This window comes from Fringilla coelebs, assembly GCF_963513975.1.
Source record: "Fringilla coelebs genome assembly, chromosome: 1".
In the NCBI taxonomy this organism is placed as follows: Eukaryota; Metazoa; Chordata; class Aves; order Passeriformes; family Fringillidae; genus Fringilla; species Fringilla coelebs.
The window spans coordinates 148,548,629-148,568,934 of record NC_140028.1 but is presented as its reverse complement, the minus strand read 5'-3'; the positions used below and the strand labels follow the sequence as shown (position 1 = coordinate 148,568,934).

The 20,306-nt window shown below is 52.0% G+C and overlaps 2 protein-coding genes across 2 annotated transcripts; both read right to left on the bottom strand.

Moving 5' to 3' along the window:
• Nucleotides 1-1,196: 1,196 nt before the first annotated feature.
• LOC311157180 (solute carrier family 22 member 13-like) lies at nt 1,197-9,305 on the bottom strand (the record flags this gene model as incomplete). Its single annotated transcript, XM_084211649.1, has 13 exons — nt 1,197-1,427; nt 1,694-1,760; nt 2,423-2,625; nt 2,962-3,172; nt 3,287-3,395; nt 4,632-4,846; nt 5,344-5,438; nt 6,031-6,151; nt 6,552-6,720; nt 6,823-6,977; nt 7,416-7,519; nt 8,751-9,162; nt 9,250-9,305. 13 exons carry the CDS (start codon nt 9,303-9,305, stop codon nt 1,197-1,199), a joined length of 2,148 nt encoding a protein of 715 aa, XP_084067775.1.
• Nucleotides 9,306-11,653: 2,348 nt separating this feature from the next.
• LOC311157109 (solute carrier family 22 member 13-like) lies at nt 11,654-19,991 on the bottom strand (the record flags this gene model as incomplete). The annotated part of the gene is made up of 11 exons (XM_084211521.1): nt 11,654-11,884; nt 12,913-13,080; nt 13,415-13,625; nt 13,740-13,848; nt 15,086-15,300; nt 15,798-15,892; nt 16,485-16,605; nt 17,007-17,175; nt 17,278-17,432; nt 17,870-17,973; nt 19,620-19,991. 11 exons carry the CDS (start codon nt 19,989-19,991, stop codon nt 11,654-11,656), a joined length of 1,950 nt encoding a protein of 649 aa, XP_084067647.1.
• Between the last annotated feature and the right edge of the window lie 315 nt (nt 19,992-20,306).

The window sequence follows — 20,306 nt, the reverse complement described above, 5'->3', positions numbered from 1 at the left end:
GAAGAGAAACCATGCCTGGGAATGAGTGCAGGAAAGAGAGCATTGAGGCAGGAATTGATGGGCTTGGCTTTTCTCTGTCCATCAGGAGTGGCAGTGGCTGGAGGCCCCTTTGGAGACCTCTGTGCTGGGCTGAACTGTGGGGAAATGGACTCATACCCACCCACTGTGCTGCTCCTGCCTTTGCCTTCCTGCTCTGAGAGCTGGCAGGCAGAAACCAGGTTCATGGGTGTCACCTGGGACTGACAGCTCATCTGGGCCATCAAAGGTGCTTTGCAGAGGTGACAGGGCCAGCCACTTCCCACTGCTCCAGGGAGAGGTGTCTGATCTCTGTGAGCCTCCTCTCCACCTCCAAGCTCAGCCTGGCCAGGTTTCAGGCACAGCTCTGAGCCAGCAGCTCCTTCAGCCTGAGCCCCTTGGCCCACGCCAAGGTGAGACTGACTGCAGCATTTGATGAATCATATAAGTTTCAAGGATATCCCTTTCCCCCTGATTTATGTTGATTGTGCAGTTTCCCTGCACAGAGCACTGATACTGCTTTGCAGTAGATGCAGTCATTAGGCAGCTTTATTCCTCCAGCAGATCTGACAGAGTCAGGGTTATTTTGGCACTGGTGAGGCAGGGAGGTTGTTGGGGTATTTTACTTTATTTTATTTTGTTATTTCATCTAATTTCATTTTATTTTATTTTAAAAATGAATCATATTAACACCTTTATCTTTTTCTTTTTACAGACAGCTGATTAGAACATGTGAACTGATATGTTCTCTGACCCTTTTCATAGTTCATGCTTTCACCCTCTGGGCTTTCTCTTGAGCTTGTTTACCATGAGTATAATTGTTAACTCCTATAGCATTTATGCTATGTAATATTTATGCAAAGGGCACTCAGGGAGGAGCAGAGTGCAGGGGCACAGGGAGAGCAGATTTAGCAATGTCCCCACACCCTAAACTTCAGGACACCAGGGTTCATTTCCCTCCTCTGCTCTTCTGACCTTGGCACACTCATTTCACCTTTCTTTGCTTATCGTTGTACAGATGATTTCAAGAATCAACTTTTGCTCCCATATCAGCAAACTTGTGCTGATTTTGAAAGGTTAAAAAAAAAAACCTCACAGCTTTCCCACTTTTTTTTTTGTTTTATTTTGTTTTATTTTGTTGGTTTTTTTTTTTTTGTTTGTTTGTTGTTTTTTTTTTTCACTTATATGAAGAACTGCTGTTCTGAAAGGTCATAATTTAACATCTCCATGTCTTCAGAAGACAGACTGTCATAATCTTCTTTGTCTCCTGATGTTTTACTGTTCCTGTTCATTTTTTCAGAAGCCTCCTGGTCTCTTTTTGTGGAATCAACATGAAAATGATCATGGACACCCTGATTAGAGGTTTCAGAAGCAGAGCTGCTGAACATGTATGTTGAGGGACAGTTGTCATCCTGTGTAGGGAGATGCTTTTTTGTGGAGCCTTCAGTGCTGAGACCCCTTCCAAACATTTCTTCTGCTGCCTTTGGAGCCTGGTGTTGTGGATCCCCCTGCAGCAGGAGTTCACAGCTCTGAATCCCTTCCAGGTCTCTCATATTAATCTCATCCTGCCCATCAAGAAGCGAGAAGCTTTGGGTATCCCAGAGCTCTAATGCGGTGTTTGTTTCCAGTGAGGTTGGTTTATTTGTGGTGTTTCTGGTGTGCTCAGTGACCCACAGACCTTGTTTTGTGTCACTGGGGCCTCTGTGGCAGTGAGGGTGCAGACCCCTGTGCCCCCCAGGTACATCCTGGGGGTGGGTTTAGGACTTTGGTGTGTGGGGTGGGGAGCAAGTGAGGCACGAGGCAGGGGCTTCACAGGCTCCAGGATGGGAGGGAGGGAGGCACAGGCAGGTCCTGTCTTCAGCTGGGCTTGGCCCTGCTGGATTGCAGCCACTCTCTGGGACACCTTCCCACCCTGCTTCCCTTCAGGCACATCCCCATCCCCTTCCCCAGTCTCTTCAGGTCCTTTCTGCTCTCTGTTCTTGGGCCAGGAACACCCCTGCTCTCTTTCCTTGGTGCAGGTGATTCCAGGTAAGAACCTTCCCTTCTCCACTGCTCCCTCCTGACCCCTGAGCACCATCCTGCCTGCAGCCTGGCAGGAGTGCAGGCTCAGTGCAGGCTTTTTCCAGGAGCACACTCCAGAGCCAAGAGCAGTTACAAAGGCCAACTGTGAAACAGTAAGAAAAAAAAGTCAACACCATTTATTATTCACATATTGCATTACAAGTGTCTCTTATCAAACTCAGAGCATAATTTATATTATTCATGTAGAAACTCAACTTCAACACCACATGGAAAGAAAAGCTAAATACGTGTGTGACAGGGGTGCAGTGACATCCTGATCAAACGTTGAGGCTTGGGCTGACGCGCAGCCCGACGACCCAAGGGGTTGAGTGCAGGAGGGACAAACCCAGCGCCCGCTTTTGCCCAGTACAGCCACTCTACTGGTGATTCTTTATTGCTGTAAAACACGACAGGGATGGTTCCACGGGTACCAGCTTGCAAAGGACTGGGGAACACGTTGGGAGGCCAGCCAGGCATGAGCAAACTGGGTTTCAGGGACACTTGGAAGTGCATGTGTTCCAAAGGCAGAGTGACATAGATCTCCTCTCCCTGTGACCATGGATATTGTGTTTATCATCTGAAAGAGAAGTTTCCAGGCAGCAATGTCTCCCTGGTCTGCTTCAAGAATTAATGACTCAGACTAGACTGTTAGTAGATGCCTGTCCAATCATCTCTTGCTTTCTGAGCATCTGCAGATGTCCTTCTCCAAGTCTCTGTCATCATCTCTGGTGTCTCAGAGAGACGCTTCAGCTTTCTGCTCCTGAAGATAAGAAGGAAAGAGGAGGAGATGAGACTGTATTCATCCCTGATTCTGATTTCTTTTCCTTAAATTTGCTATTTTGTTTTTTTTTTTCCCCCGTTAAATTCAGAGTTCCCTGTACCCACCTCATCTAGAGGTTGTTGGTTCCCTGTGTCATCTGCCAGGTCAATGCCGCGGGTCTCGGGCAGCAGGATGCAGAACAGAGCCACCAGCACAGAGATGCTCCCAAAGATGGCTTTGGGGATGGCCCGGTGGTACTGGGCCAGGGGGATGATCAGCGGGGCCAGGATCCCGGCCACCCTCGCCATGGTCGAGCACAGCCCCACGCCCGTCTGCCTGCGGGAGAGAGGGGCACGGGGAGGGCAGGGGTCAACACTCCTGCACTGAATGTTGCCCATGGCCACCTCCAGCCGTGGCAGAAGGAAGCTGTGATGTGTGGGGACATCTCACCTGAGGATGGTGGGGAAGAGCTCAGCGGCGTAGACGTAGGAGGTGGAGAAAGCGGCCGTGGCTGTGAACTTGCCGATGGTGGCCAGGACGGTGATTGCCACGGGCTGGTCTGAGGGAGGAGGAGAAACAACCACTGTAACCTCCTGGGGGATGCTTCCCTTGGGACCAGAGCTTTCTGCAGTGGGATTTCTTGGACAGCCCTTTCTAATAGACTTGCTAAGCAAAGCTACCACCTAACCCATTGGAAATGATCCCCAGCATACCCTTACCTGGAAAATACACTGTGGCAAAGAGAACCCAGATTTCTCCTGAGGCCATTTTCTAGATGTGCAACTGAAGTGAGCTGCAGAGCCAGCACAGGTGTTTGGGGAGTGCTTGGTTGCAAATGCCACGTCCCTGACCTGGAAAGCATTGGGAAACCCTGTGGAGTCTGGTGGGCTAACAGCGAAAAAGTCCACAACCCTCCCCTGGAGGGAAAACCCCTCAAGCAATACCCACCCTTGTTAGGGTGAGCAAAAAGGCTTCTCCCAGCATACCTTACTGTGACTTGAAAATTCAGTGTATCCCATTGGCCCTTCCCCCTTGCTCCACCCCCATGCCCTCATCCCATTGGTCCTGGTGTTCTGCTCCGCCTCTCCAAATCCATATATAAATCCCTGCTTTCCCTGCCTGAGAGGTTCTTCATTCATGGACTCTTTCAAGGAAGAAGCTCAATAAAGACTCCCTTGGAATTTCATATTAAGACCACATCTCTCCTCCTGCATTTCCCAGATCACAAAAGAGCTGAAGTCACTCAGCATGAGCACAGACATGCCTGTGGCCCTGAGGTGTCTTTTTCAAGACACTTCTTGGGGAAGGTTGCGACTCTTTGAAAAACGTCTGTCCCGACAAAGCCCCACTGTTACCTGCAGTCTCACAGCCCTGGCACAGCAGCAGGGATGGGGTATGGACTGGGGCACAAACTGATGCAAACTGATGAGGGGGAGTGGGCATTTGCTTTTTCTCTTCATCTAAGAAAGAGAGACCTGGTGGCTTTTAAAGCACCTCTCCTGCTAAAGCTTTCTGCCAGGGGGTGGTGGTGTCCAGTGGATGTGGGGTGGGTTATGGACACTGCCTGCCAAGGGCCAGGAGCTGTGGGAGAACCTGGCACAGCTCTGAGGGAGAAGGAATCCAAGGTGAGGGCAAGCCAGAATGCTGGGGATGAAGCAGCCTGGGGGCTGTGACAGTGGGGGCAGCTGAGCCTGTGGGAGTGAGCGTGGGTCTGCAGGGTGGGAGGATGGCTCTGGACAAGGGTAGGGATGTGCAGGGCCCTGCCCAGCTCTGCTCACAGGCTGGGAAGGTTCACCTTCAGGGATGCCAGTGAGGATGAGACATATGAGACCAGCCAGCAGCAGGAGAATGCCCTGCACTTTCTTCCTCCCAAACCACTCCAGCAGGAAAATGCAGGAAATTCGAGCTGGAAGCTCCACTGCCCCAAAGGCCAGCTGTGTCAGGTAGATGTCCAGACCAAAATCTGTCACGCTCAGGCTCAGCCCATAGTAGACAATGCTGTCTGCAAACCTGGAATTCAAGTAAAGCAGAATAGAACCTGTCACCAGATGGTTTTCTGGGGGTTTCAAACCAAAATTTAGAAAGGTTAGAACACATGCAACTTATTTAAATTCCCAGCAATCTCTGTTTTAGTTCTAGTCAGCACCTTTGACAGTTGTATGGTACAGAGTTGCAGGAGATAAAGCAGAATGGATCTCCATATGGTCAGCAAATTCTAGACTGAACCCAAAACTTCTAGAAAGGCACAAAACTCCTCCAGGGCCCAGGGATTGCCAGAGCTGGAATTGCTCAAGCCTTTCTAACAAGACCCACAACAACATGGATAATCTACTTCCCCTGCCCAGACATGGTAAATCTGGTCCAGTATGTGGAGGTAGAATGGCAGCAGATCAAGACATACAAATGTATATTACCGGAAAAATTGCTTTCATTTACAGTTCTTGTCAACCCCAACTTCTCTTCTTTTACCTAGTAGTTTTGACAGAGGGGACCAGGGAATGTCTTACCAGACACATGACATGATTAAAGTCACCTTCCTTAGGTGCTTTGTCCTGAAGAGATCCAGGAAACTTCCAGACTTGACCTCTTTCTCAGGCTTCAGCTTCAAAACACAGAAAGTCAAAGAGTCAGAGCAGGAAAAGGAAACCCATGTCCAGCTCCTTGTCCACCTGCAGTCCATGGGAAGCATCAGTGGGACAGGCCTGTGACCCCAGTGCTCTGGCAGGGAGGGCAGCCCAGTGGGGCTGGGCTCCTGCCTCTGCCCCCTGGGTGCCCAGCACAGGGGGTGGTGACTGAGAGGTTCCTGGGGATGAACATCTCCCCAGTGTAGGAACTGTGGGGAGGGCAAGGAGGGAACTCCCCTCCAGGCATTTCTGCATGGAAAGCCAGAGACTAAAGAGAGGCTCTGTGCTCATCAGTCACACTCCTGGAATCCTCACAGGAGAAAGGCCAGGGAAGCATTTCAGTGCTTCCCACAGCCCCAGGGGGACCCCAGAGAGCTCCAGGCTGAGCCTCAGCAGAAGCTGGGCCTCTTGCCTGAGCTCGTCCCTGTGGAACTCAGCCGGAGCTGGAGTCCCCCAGAGCCCATGGGCAGAGCAGCCGCAGTGGGAATGCAGAGATGGTTCTGGGATGAGCTGAGCTCCAGGGGCTGCTGCAAGGCCCAGGGCAGGGTCTGAGGCCAGGACCCGCAGTACCTGCTGCAGGAGCTCTGGTGGGAGGCTGCGCTTGTTGGTGGCTGCCGCCTTCTGCAGGACCTTCTTGGCTTCCTCGATTCTGCCCTTGGTCACCAGCCAGCGAGCTGACTCTGGGAGCACCCTGCCAGGAGAGGAGGCCAGCACATGCTGCTGTGTCCTGCTGAGCTCCCCCACAGCCCCTTTCTCTGGGAGCACATCCAGCAAGCCTTGGGCACCACACAATCAGATCCCAGAACTCACAAGGATCATCAAACCCAAATCTAAAGTGAATGGCCCATGGCATCAATGGGTCTGAACACCCTAAATTTAGGCTCCAGAGGCCACATTTGGAGATGTGAATCAAAGCAGCTGCTGCTCTCAGCAGTGCAGTGCCCTGGGAGATGTGCTGAGCTGTGCAGCAGCTCCTCCAGCACCTGCACTCGGATGGGAAAGACCCAGCTTGGTTCTGAGCTGCTGCCTCCTCCTCACTCACACACTCACATCAGGGTTGTGTCTTCCAGAAGCTCTGCCCTGCTCCTTACCAGATGTAGAAGAAAAGGGCAAACATAGGAGCAGATCCAGCAATTTCCAGCAGCCTCCAGTTGCGAATTCCATAACTCAAACCAGCCACTAACATCTGCCCGAAGGCGCCAGCTGTGTGAGTTATGATCAGTGCCTTTGTCCGGTGGGAGACACCGACCCACTCTGTAGCTAAGAGGAAAAACAAAGGTTCAGGCTTTGTTTTGGGCTCTCTTTAGTTATTGAGTCTTGTGAGGCTGCATCTGCTGCCTCATGGCAAGGGCCTGCACTCACCCAGGGACACGACTGCAATCATAATTCCTGACACCGCAGCTCCCACGACAAACCTGATGGCCATGAAGACATAGAAATGGGGCACAAAGGCAATTCCCAGGCCAAACACAGCCTGGATGAGGATGCAGATGAGAAAGACTGGCCGCCTGCCTATCCTGTGGAAGGAGAGGGAAGACCCAGTCAGTACCTGGAGAGACCCCAAGGGGAGAGGGAAGAGCCCAGGAGGAATACAAAGCAATTTGAGAACCAGAGGAGATTTGACATCCATGTGAACATAGCTCCTCTTTACACCCCAAGAAACAATGTGCAGAAAAATCAGTGTCTCCAGTGATGATGAATCATGGTTCTGACAAAGCCCGAGACAGGAGCAGGGGTTAAACTTGTGATTCCTGAAGAACCCCCCCCACAAGGCTGCATCTGCCGCTCTTTTCAACCCTCAGACGTTTCCAGACCTCTCAGGTGGGCCCAGATGCCCAATCTCAGGCAAGGGGATTGCATGCTGTGAAGGTTCAGTGCATGGAGAGTCTGCCCCCTGATGTGGGCTGTCCCTGGGTGCTGGGCAGTGTCTGTGGGAAGGAACTGTGTTTGCTCACCTGTCACTTAGCATCCCAAAGATCATGGCTCCAATGAGAAGCCCAGCCATGTAGATGGACTGGGAGACATCATTCAGGACTGCCCTGTCACACACCAGGTCAAACTGGAGGAAGGAAAACACAGAAGCTGATGCTTTTGACAGACTCCAGCTGCTTTCTGGGCTTGGGCAGCCTTCTTGTTGGTGGTGGATCCAGGATTAGGGTGCCTGAGCTCTTGCTCCAGCTCCTGGGAGCAGAGAAGCCCTTCCAAGGGCTTGAGCCCTTCTTGGTGAGGGCTTAGGACACAAATCAATGGTGGAACTGGTGCCCATCTGCTGGGTGCTGGGATCTGCAGGATTCTCCTCCAGCCCAAAGGTCCCAGAGGGAGTGTCCTGGTTGTGAGCTTTGATTTAAATGGTGGCCTTGGGGTGAGAGCTGTATCAGCTTTCTTCTGTGGCTGAAAAGGCAGGGCAGGGTGGAAAGAGAAAGAGAGCTGTGTTTTTTACTGATAAAGGGAGAATGGGAAGGGATGCAGCTGCTGACACCTGCAGAGAAGCCTTGTCTGAAGTGGACTTGGTGCTTCAGGGACACCAAGGAGCTTTTGCAAATGCCAGAGGCTGGACTTTCTCCTCTGTTCCAGTTCCATGGAAGGTACTTGTGAGAAAGTGTTGGAGCTGGCAGGTAGGAGAGGAGGGAGGAGGAAGGAGGGAAAGTGAGAGAGGAGCACAGTTCTACAGAGGGATAATCACAGAATCATGGAATCATTTAGGCTGGAAAAGACGTCGAAGAGCATCAAGTACAACCTTTGAGAGATTGCTACCATGTAAACTAGAAGGTGGGAGATAAGGCAGAATGGAGAAGTTGAGGGTGCTGATAAACGAGGGTTGTGGTCAGCTGCAAGGGCCCTGGCATGTCTTGTTGCAGCCCTGAAAGTTCCTGCAGGCCCAAGAAATATCAATGACAAGGCCTTGGAAGGTAAATGTCTTTCACAGAGGAGATGACATGAGTAGAAGCAGGCAGAAGGACAGGGGACACTGTGGCAGGGATGCCCAAAAGGCCCCTCCAGGCAGATACATCATGAAGTCAAGGGTCTGGAAAGTGGAAAGGGGACAGGTGGTGGGCAGGACGTGTGCTGGACTCACACCCCCACAGTCCCTTCCTGTGCCCTCCCCAGGCATCTTCCCCATGGCCTTGCTGCAACAAGCTCCCAGGGATTCCAGCTGTGTGATGGAGGCAAAAGCCTGCAGTAAATCTCAACCTGACAGCACCACAGCTGGCCCTGGCTGACCAAAGCACAGGCCAGGATATTCCCATCCCTCCTTTCCACACCCAGCACATCCAGCAGCAGGTACAGACCTCGGTCAGCAGGGACGGTGGCTGCTCTGAGGGGTACACCCAGCCACTGCTGCACTTCTCAGTGTGGTTCAGGCCATAGGCCAGGATGGAATCCAGGTCCCAGTCCACCGGGGAGAACATGGAGCACTGCTCAAAGTCCCCATCGGGGCCCCGGGGCAGGGTGAGGTTCAGCTGCTCTTCCTCCGTCAGGTTGGGGCCGACGGCGCGGATCCAGCTGGTGTCACAGTGGTGAGGCACTTCCACAACCATGAACACTTGGCCAACCATTTGGAAAGGGTTGAGAAGCAGTGGGAGGGAGAGGAGCAGGATCAGCAGTTTCTGATAGAGCCCAAACTCCCCCAGAGCCCTTAAGAGATCCCCAAACTCAGCCATGGCGAGCACCTCTGTGGCCAGGCTGCACCGCTGCCGATGGCTTAAATAGGCAAATATTAATGTTTAAACTGTGTGAGCACTAAAGCCCTAATCCAGTGAGATAAAATGAGCACCTGCACTGGCACACCGGTCCATTATGATGATACAGTGCCGTGCTCCTGGCTGCACTTTGTCACCAGCCATTCCCTCCCTGCTCTTGGGAATAGAACCGAGGTGCCAGAGCACTGTCTCTCTTGGGGATGGCGTGGTGACATCTTGTCCTTCTCCAGCCTGAGAAGTGTCACAAGGCCTTCTGAAGGCAGCTGTGCTGCAGCTCAGGGTTTGTGTCTGAGGCATGAAGTTGGGATTCTACAAATGAGGGTTAATTGTGCAGGGGGTGGGGATGCAAACAGAGTAAATTTGCTGCTCCCATTAATGGCTGAGTGACTACAGAGCGCATCCTGGAGACAGAGATACGTAAGAGACTATGGAAGAGCAGCAGAAGAACACTTCCCCTCTGGCCCTGGAGATCTGTCTTGCAGTCCAATAGACTTGCTCTTGACAGCTGTGTCCCAAATTCTGCTTTCATTTGTAGAAACACTGGTTCTACATAAAACTTCATAAAAGTAGATCTAAACTACAGATTCTAGGGATAATCCTAAAATAGGCCTGGCTTAGAGAGGAATGAATCCCTGGCCTTTTGGTGGGATGACTTGGCCAAGGAGATCTGCTCTGGCAGAGACATTTTGTCTCTGTCCTGCCTTCTCTGTCAGTGTGCAACAAGCTCAGGTCTTCAGGCTCGCCCTGTTGTGTGTGGCTCATGGTCTTCCCTCCCATTCCTCAGCCCCCAGCTGAGGAGTTTTCTGTGGCTGAAGTCCAATTTGTGACTATAAAACCTCCTTGGGGGTGACCAGATCTGAGAGAGTTTCCTGTGCTAACCCAGATGGGACTCCTTCCTTAGAGCTGTTCTTCCAGCCATGACCAGCCAGGCTCTTCTGAAGCCCTGGGAAAGCTTCAGTCCTTTGTCACCCTCAGATGACATTTCTGATGGAAAGGTGTCTTCCTAACTGTCTCCATCATCCAGGGCTGAGTGGGTCAATCCCACATGGTGGAGATCTCTCAGGGAGAAAGGCTGGGGCAGCCCTGCAAGCTGCTGTTGGCTGCAGCCCCACTGGTAGGGATCCTGGGCTTGTTCCTCTCCGTCCAGGAGCTCTGCCCAGGTGGGTCAGTGAGGCTTGCAAAGCCCCCTGAAAATGGAGAAGCCAGAAGGTCTCAGGGAAGGCCTGGATTGGAGAGCTGGAAAGCTGCACATGCATGTCAAGGAGAAGGGAGGGGGAGCATCCTAGGGAGAAGTTCAGGAAGAGAAACCATGCCTGGGAATGAGTGCAGGAAAGAGAGCATTGAGGCAGGAATTGATGGGCTTGGCTTTTCTCTGTCCATCAGGAGTGGCAGTGGCTGGAGGCCCCTTTGGACACCTCTGTGCTGGGCTGAACTGTGGGGAAATGGACTCATACCCACCCACTGTGCTGCTCCTGCCTTTGCCTTCCTGCTCTGAGAGCTGGCAGGCAGAAATCAGGTTCATGGGTGTCACCTGGGACTGACAGCTCATCTGGGCCATCAAAGGTGCTTTGCAGAGGTGACAGGGCCAACCACTTCCCACTGCTCCAGGGAGAGGTGTCTGATCTCTGTGAGCCTCCTCTCCACCTCCAAGCTCAGCCTGGCCAGGTCTCAGGCACAGCTCTGAGCCAGCAGCTCCTTCAGCCTGAGCCCCTTGGCCCACGCCAAGGTGAGACTGACTGCAGCATTTGATGAATCATAGAAGTTTCAAGGATATCCCTTTCCCCCTGATTTATGTTGATTGAGCAGTTCCCCTGCACAGAGCACTGATACTGCTTTGCAGTAGATGCAGTCATTAGGCAGCTTTATTCCTCCAGCAGATCTGACAGAGTCAGGGTTATTTTGGCACTGGTGAGGCAGGGAGGTTGTTGGGGTATTTTACTTTATTTTATTTTGTTATTTCATCTAATTTCATTTTATTTTATTTTAAAAATGAATCATGTTAACACCTTTATCTTTTTCTTTTTACAGACAGCTGATTAGAACATGTGAACTGATATGTTCTCTGACCCTTTTCATAGTTCATGCTTTCACCCTCTGGGCTTTCTCTTGAGCTTGTTTACCATGAGTATAATTGTTAACTCCTATAGCATTTATGCTATGTAATATTTATGCAAAGGGCACTCAGGGAGGAGCAGAGTGCAGGGGCACAGGGAGAGCAGATTTAGCAATGTCCCCACACCCTAAACTTCAGGACACCAGGGTTCATTTCCCTCCTCTGCCCTTCTCACCTTGGCACACTCATTTCACCTTTCTTTGCTTATCATTGTACAGCTGATTTCAAGAATCTACTTTTGCTCCCATATCAGCAAACTTGTGCTGATTTTGAAAGGTTAAAAAAAAAAACCTTACAGCTTTCCCACTTTTTTTTTGTTTTATTTTGTTTTATTTTGTTGGTTTTTTTTTTTGTTTGTTTGTTGGTTTTTTTTTTTCACTTATATGAAGAACTGCTGTTCTGAAAGGTCATAATTTAACATCTCCATGTCTTCAGAAGACAGACTGTCGTAATCTTCTTTATCTCCTGATGTTTTAATATTCCTGTTCATTTTTTCAGGAGCCTCCTGGTCTGTTTTGGTGGAATCAACATGAAAATGATCATGGACACCCTGATTAGAGGTTTCAGAAGCAGAGCTGCTGAACGTGTATGTTGAGGGACAGTTGTCATCCTGTGTAGGGAGATGCTTTTTTGTGGAGCCTTCAGCACTGAGACCCATTGCAAACATTTCTTCTGCTGCCTTTGGAGCCTGGTGTTGTGGATCCCCCTGCAGCAGGAGTTCACAGCTCTGAATCCCTTCCAGGTCTCTCATATTAATCTCATCCTGCTCATCAAGAAGCGAGAGGCTGGAGGTGTCCCAGAGCTCTAATGCGGTGTTTGTTTCCAGTGAGGTTGGTTTATTTGTGGTGTTTCTGGTGTGCTCAGTGACCCACAGACCTTGTTTTGTGTCACTGGGGCCTCTGTGGCAGTGAGAGTGCAGCCCCCTGTGCCCCCCAGGTACGTCCTGGGGGTGGGTTTAGGGCTTTGGTGTGTGGGGTGGGCAGCAAGTGAGGCACGAGGCAGGGGCTTCACAGGCTCCAGGATGGGAGGGAGGGAGGCACAGGCAGGTCCTGTCTTCAGCTGGGCTTGGCCCTGCTGGATTGCAGCCACTCTCTGGGACACCTTCCCACCCTGCTTCCCTTCAGGCACATCCCCATCCCCTTCCCCAGTCTCTTCAGGTCCTCTCTGCTCTCTGTTCTTGGGCCAGGAACGCCCCTGCTCTTTTTCCTTGGTGTAGGTGATTCCAGGTAAGAATGTTCCCATCTCCACTGCTCCCTCCTGACCCCTGAGCACCATCCTGCCTGCAGCCTGGCAGGATTGCAGGCTCAGTGCAGGCTTTTTCCAGGAGCACACTCCAGAGCCAAGAGCAGTTACAAAGGCCAACTGTGAAACAGTAAGAAAATAGTCAACACCATTTATTATTCACATATTGCATTACAAGTGTCTCTTATCAAACTCAGAGCATAATTTTAATTATTCATGTAGAAACTCAACTTCAACACCACATGGAAAGAAAAGCTAAATACGTGTGTGACAGGGGTGCAGTGACATCCTGATCAAACGTTGAGGCTTGGGCTGACGCGCAGCCCGACGACCCAAGGGGTTGAGTGCAGGAGGGACAAACCCAGCGCCCGCTTTTGCCCAGTACAGCCACTCTACTGGTGATTCTTTATTGCTGTAAAACACGACAGGGATGGTTCCACGGGTACCAGCTTGCAAAGGACTGGGGAACACGTTGGGAGGCCAGCCAGGCATGAGCAAACTGGGTTTCAGGGACACTTGGAAGTGCATGTGTTCCAAAGGCAGAGTGACATAGATCTCCTCTCCCTGTGACCATGGATATTGTGTTTATCGTCTGAAAGAGAAGTTTCCAGGCAGCAATGTCTCCCTGGTCTGCTTCAAGAATGATGGACTCAGACTAGACTGTTAGTAGATGCTTGTCCAATCATCTCTTGCTCTCTGAGCATCTGCAGATGTCCTTCTCCAAGTCTGTGTCATCATCTCTGGTGTCTCAGAGAGACGCTTCAGCTTTCTGCTCCTGAAGATAAGAAGGAAAGAGGAGGAGATGAGACTGTATTCATCCCTGATTCTGATTTCTTTTCCTTAAATTTGCTATTTTGTTTTTTTTTTCCCCGTTAAATTCAGAGTCCCCTGTACCCACCTCATCTGGAGGTTGTTGGTTCCCTGTGTCATCTGCCAGGTCAATGCCGCGGGTCTCGGGCAGCAGGATGCAGAACAGAGCCACCAGCACAGAGATGCTCCCAAAGATGGCTTTGGGGATGGCCCGGTGGTACTGGGCCAGGGGGATGATCAGCGGGGCCAGGATCCCGGCCACCCTCGCCATGGTCGAGCACAGCCCCACGCCCGTCTGCCTGCGGGAGAGAGGGGCACAGGGAGGGCAGGGGTCAACACTCCTGCACTGAATGTTGCCCATGGCCACCTCCAGCCGTGGCAGAAGGAAGCTGTGATGTGTGGGGACATCTCACCTGAGGATGGTGGGGAAGAGCTCAGCGGCGTAGACGTAGGAGGTGGAGAAAGCAGCCGTGGCTGTGAACTTGCCGATGGTGGCCAGGACGGTGATTGCCACGAGCTGGTCTGAGGGGAGGAGGAGAAACAATCACTGTAACCTCCTGGGGGATGCTTCCCTTGGGACCAGAGCTTTCTGCAGTGGGATTTCTTGGACAGCCCTTTCTAATAGACTTGCTAAGCAAAGCTACCACCTAACCCATTGGAAATGATCCCCAGCATACCCTTACCTGGAAAATACACTGTGGCAAAGAGAACCCAGATTTCTCCTGAGGCCATTTTCTAGATGTGCAACTGAAGTGAGCTGCAGAGCCAGCACAGGTGTTTGGGGAGTGCTTGGTTGCAAATGCCACGTCCCTGACCTGGAAAGCATTGGGAAACCCTGTGGAATCTGGTGGGCTAACAGCGAAAAAGTCCACAACACTCCCCTGGAGGGAAAACCCCTCAAGCAATACCCACCCTTGTTAGGGTGAGCAAAAAGGCTTCTCCCAGCATGCCTTACTGTGACTTGAAAATTCAGTGTATCCCATTGGCCCTTCCCCCTTGCTCCACCCCCATGCCCTCATCCCATTGGTCCTGGTGTTCTGCTCCGCCTCTCCAAATCCATATATAAATCCCTGCTTTCCCTGCCTGAGAGGCTCTTCATTCATGGACTCTTTCAAGGAAGAAGCTCAATAAAGACTCCCTTGGAATTTCATATTAAGACCACATCTCTCCTCCTGCATTTCCCAGATCACAAAAGAGCTGAAGTCACTCAGCATGAGCACAGACATGCCTGTGGCCCTGAGGTGTCTTTTTCAAGACACTTCTTGGGGAAGGTTGCGACTCTTTGAAAAACGTCTGTCCCGACAAAGCCCCACTGTTACCTGCAGTCTCACAGCCCTGGCACAGCAGCAGGGATGGGGTATGGACTGGGGCACAAACTGATGCAAACTGATGAGGGGGAGTGGGCATTTGCTTTTTCTCTTCATCTAAGAAAGAGAGACCTGGTGGCTTTTAAAGCACTTCTCCTGCTAAAGCTTTCTGCCAGGGGGTGGTGGTGTCCAGTGGATGTGGGGTGGGTTATGGACACTGTCTGCCAAGGGCCAGGAGCTGTGGGAGAACCTGGCACAGCTCTGAGGGAGAAGGAATCCAAGGTGAGGGGAAGCCAGAATGCTGGGGATGAAGCAGCCTGGGGGCTGTGACAGTGGGGGCAGCTGAGCCTGTGGGAGTGAGCGTGGGTCTGCAGGGTGGGAGGATGGCTCTGGACAAGGGTAGGGATGTGCAGGGCCCTGCCCAGCTCTGCTCACAGGCTGGGAAGGTTCACCTTCAGGGATGCCAGTGAGGATGAGACATATGAGGCCAGCCAGCAGCAGGAGAATGCCCTGCACTTTCTTCCTCCCAAACCACTCCAGCAGGAAAATGCAGGAAATTCGAGCTGGAAGCTCCACTGCCCCAAAGGCCAGCTGTGTCAGGTAGATGTCCAGACCAAAATCTGTCACGCTCAGGCTCAGCCCATAGTAGACAATGCTGTCTGCAAACCTGGAATTCAAGTAAAGCAGAATAGAACCTGTCACCAGATGGTTTTCTGGGGGTTTCAAACCAAAATTTAGAAAGGTTAGAACACATGCAACTTATTTAAATTCCCAGCAATCTCTGTTTTAGTTCTAGTCAGCACCTTTGACAGTTGTATAGTACAGAGTTGCAGGAGATAAAGCAGAATTGATCTCCATATGGTCAGCAAATTCTAGACTGAACCCAAAACTTCTAGAAAGGCACAAAACTCCTCCAGGGCCCAGGGATTGCCAGAGCTGGAATTGCTCAAGCCTTTCTAACAAGACCCACAACAACATGGATAATCTACTTCCCATTCCCAGACATGGTAAATCTGGTCCAGTATGTGGAGGTAGAATGGCAGCAGATCAAGACATACAAATGTATATTACCGGAAAAATTGCTTTCATTTACAGTTCTTGTCAACCCCAACTTCTCTTCTTTTACCTAGTAGTTTTGACAGAGGGGACCAGGGAATGTCTTACCAGACACATGACATGATTAAAGTCACCTTCCTTAGGTGCTTTGTCCTGAAGAGATCCAGGAAACTTCCAGACTTGACCTCTTTCTCAGGCTTCAGCTTCAAAACACAGAAAGTCAAAGAGTGAGAGCAGGAAAAGGAAACCCATGTCCAGCTCCTTGTCCACCTGCAGTCCATGGGAAGCATCAGTGGGACAGGCCTGTGACCCCAGTGCTCTGGCAGGGAGGGCAGCCCAGTGGGGCTGGGCTCCTGCCTCTGCCCCCTGGGTGCCCAGCACAGGGGGTGGTGACTGAGAGGTTCCTGGGGATGAACATCTCCCCAGTGTAGGACCTGTGGGGAGGGCAAGGAGGGAACTCCCCTCCAGGCATTTCTGCATGGAAAGCCAGAGACTAAAGAGAGGCTCTGTGCTCATCAGTCACACTCCTGGAATCCTCACAGGAGAAAGGCCAGGGAAGCGTTTCAGTGCTTCCCACAGCCCCAGGGGGACCCCAGAGAGCTCCAGGCTGAGCCTCAGCAGAAGCTGGGCCTCTTGCCTGAGCTCATCCCTGTGGAACTCAGCCGGAGCTGGAGTCCCCCAGAGCCCATGGGCAGAGCAGCCGCAGTGGGAATGCAGAGATGGTTCTGGGATGAGCTGAGCTCCAGGGGCTGCTGCAAGGCCCAGGGCAGGGTCTGAGGCCAGGACCCCCAGTACCTGCTGCAGGAGCTCTGGTGGGAGGCTGCGCTTGTTGGTGGCTGCTGCCTTCTGCAGGACCTTCTTGGCTTCCTCGATTCTGCCCTTGGTCACCAGCCAGCGAGCTGACTCTGGGAGCACCCTGCCAGGAGAGGAGGCCAGCACATGCTGCTGTGTCCTGCTGAGCTCCCCCACAGCCCCTTTCTCTGGGAGCACATCCAGCAAGCCTTGGGCACCACACAATCAGATCCCAGAACTCACAAGTATCATCAAACCCAAACTCTAAAGTGAATGGCCCATGGCATCAATGGGTCTAAACACCCTAAATTTAGGCTCCAGAGGCCACATTTGGAGACGTGAAGCAAAGCAGCTGCTGCTCTCAGCAGTGCAGTGCCCTGGGAGATGTGCTGAGCTCTGCAGCAGCTCCTCCAGCACCTGCAGCTGGATGGGAAAGACCCAGCTTGGTTCTGAGCTGCTGCCTCCTCCTCACTCACACACTCACATCAGGGTTGTGTGTTCCAGAAGCTCTGCCCTTCTCCTTACCAGATGTAGAAGAAAAGGGCAAACATAGGAGCAGATCCAGCAATTTCCAGCAGCCTCCAGTTGCGAATTCCATAACTCAAACCAGCCAAAATCATCTGCCCAATGGCAGCAGCCGTGTGAGTTATGATCAGTGCCTTTGTCCGGTGGGAGACACCGACCCACTCTGTAGCTAAGAGGAAAAACAAAGGTTCAGGTTTTGTTTTGGGCTCTCTTTAGTTATTGTGCCTTGTGAGGCCGCATCTGCTGCCTCAGGGCAAGGGCCTGCACTCACCCAGGGACACGACTGCAATCATAATTCCTGACACCGCAGCTCCCACGACAAACCTGATGGCCATGAAGACATAGAAATGGGGCACAAAGGCAATTCCCAGGCCAAACACAGCCTGGATGAGGATGCAGATGAGAAAGACTGGCCGCCTGCCTATCCTGTGGAAGGAGAGGGAAGACCCAGTCAGTACCTGGAGAGACCCCAAGGGGAGAGGGAAGAGCCCAGGAAGGATGCAAAGTGATTTGAGAACCAGAGGAGATTTGACATCCATGTGAACATAGCTCCTCTTTACATCCCAAGAAACAATGTGCAGAAAAATCAGTGTCTCCAGTGTTGACCCATCATGGTTCTGACAAAGCCCGAGACAGGAGTAGGGGTTAAACTTGTGATTCCTGAAGAACCCCCCCACAAGGCTGTATCTGCCTCTCTGTTCAACCCTCAGACATTTCCAGACCTCTCAGGTGGGCCCAGATGCCCAATCTCAGGCAAGGGGATTGCATGCTGTGAAGGTTCAGTGCATGGACAGTCTGCCCCCTGATGTGGGCTGTCCCTGGGTGCTGGGCAGTGTCTGTGGGAAGGAGCTGTGTTTGCTCACCTGTCACTTAGCATCCCAAAGATCATGGCTCCAATGAGAAGCCCAGCCATGTAGATGGACTGGGAGACATCATTCAGGACCGCCCTGTCACACACCAGGTCAAACTGGAGGAAGGAAAACACAGAAGCTATTGCTTTTGACAGACTCCAGCTGCTTTCTGGGCTTGGGCAGCCTTCTTGTTGGTGGTGGATCCAGGATTAGGGTGCCTGAGCTCTTGCTCCAGCTCCTGGGAGCAGAGAAGCCCTCCCAAGGGCTTGAGCCCTTCAAGGTGAGCACTTAGGACACAAATCAATGGTGGGACTGGTGCCCATCTGCTGGGTGCTGGGATCTGCAGGATTCCCCTCCAGCCCAAAGGTCCCAGAGGGAGTGTCCTGGTTGTCAGCTTTGATTTAAATGGTGGCCTTGGGGTGAGAGCTGTATCAGCTTTCTTCTGTGGCTGAAAAGGCAGGGCAGGGTGGGAAGAGGAGGAGAGCAGTGTTTTTTACTGATAAAGGGAGAATGGGAAGGGATGCAGCTGCTGACACCTGCAGAGAAGCCTTGTCTGAAGTGGACTTGGTGCTTCAGGGACACCAAGGAGCTTTTGCAAATTCCAGAGGCTGGACTTTCTCCTCTGTCCCAGCTCCATGGAAGGTACTTGTGAGAAAGTGTTGGAGCTGGCAGGTAGGAGAGGAGGGAGGAGGAAGGAGGGAAAGTGAGAGAGGAGCACAGTTCTACAGAGGGATAATCACAGAATCATGGAATCATTTAGGCTGGAAAAGACGTCGAAGAGCATCAAGTCCAACCTTTGAGAGATTGCTGCCATGTAAACTAGAAGGTGGGAGATAAGGCAGAATGGAGAAGTTGAGGGTGCTGATAAACGAGGCTTGTGGTCAGCTGCAAGGGCCCTGGCATGTCTTGTTGCAGCCCTGAAAGTTCCTGCAGGCCCAAGAAATATCAATGACAAGGCCTTGGAAGGTAAATGTCTTTCACAGAGGAGATGACATGAGTAGAAGCAGGCAGAAGGACAGGGGACACTGTGGCAGGGATGCCCAAAAGGCCCCTCCAGGCAGATACATCATGAAGTCAAGGGTCTGGAAAGTGGAAAGGGGACAGGTGGTGGGCAGGACGTGTGCTGGACTCACACCCCCACAGTCCCTTCCTGTGCCCTCCCCAGGCATCTTCCCCATGGCCTTGCTGCAAAAAGCTCCCAGGGATTCCAGCTGTGTGATGGAGGCAAAAGCCTGCAGTAAATCTCAACCTGACAGCACCACAGCTGGCACTGGCTGGCCAAAGCACATGGCAGGATAGTCCAGCCCCTCCCAGAAGGCATTGACAGAAGGCAATAGGCTTGTAGCCATGGATAATATTGGCTTATTGCACTTCTCTTCTTTGGTACCCAGGTGAAATGTCAACAACAGTGCCAAGCATTAAACTGAAAATTGATCCCCAGAATCATCAGATCCAGAAATTTACAGTGGAGAAATTCCTGGAACCACTGACATAACACCATTCAGGTATTTTAGAGTTGCAGAAAGGAAGCTGCATAACCATAGAGGGAAGGGAATAAAGCAGCAGAACTTTTGACTCCAGACATTTTTCTGAAAGTCACACCCACAGCTCTTCTGCACCACAGCTGGCACTGGCTGACCAAAGCACAGGCCAGGATATTCCCATCCCTCCCACCACAGCTGGAACTGGCTGACCAAAGCACAGGCCAGGATATTCCCATCCCTCCTTCCCACAGCCAGCACATCCAGCGGCAGGTACAGACCTCGGTCAGCAGGGACGGTGGCTGCTCTGAGGGGTACACCCAGCCACTGCTGCACTTCTCGGTGTGGTTCAGGCCATAGGCCAGGATGGAATCCAGGTCCCAGTCCACCGGGGAGAACATGGAGCACTGCTCAAAGTCCCCGTCGGGGCCCCGGGGCAGGGTGAGGTTCAGCTGCTCTTCCTCCGTCAGGTTGGGGCCGACGGCGCGGATCCAGCTGGTGTCACAGTGGTGAGGCACTTCCACAACCATGAACACTTGGCCAACCATTTGGAAAGGGTTGAGAAGCAGTGGGAGGGAGAGGAGCAGGATCAGCAGTTTCTGATAGAGCCCAAACTCCCCCAGAGCCCTTAAGAAATCCCCAAACTCAGCCATGGCGAGCACCTCTGTGGCCAGGCTGCACCGCTGCCGATGGCTTAAATAGGCAAATATTAATGTTTAAACTGTGTGAGCACTAAAGCCCTAATCCAGTGAGATAAAATGAGCACCTGCACTGGCACACCGGTCCATTATGATGATACAGTGCCGTGCTCCTGGCTGCACTTTGTCACCAGCCATTCCCTCCCTGCTCTTGGGAATAGAACCGAGGTGCCAGAGCACTGTCTCTCTTGGGGATGGCGTGGTGACATCTTGTCCTTCTCCAGCCTGAGAAGTGTCACAAGGCCTTCTGAAGGCAGCTGTGCTGCAGCT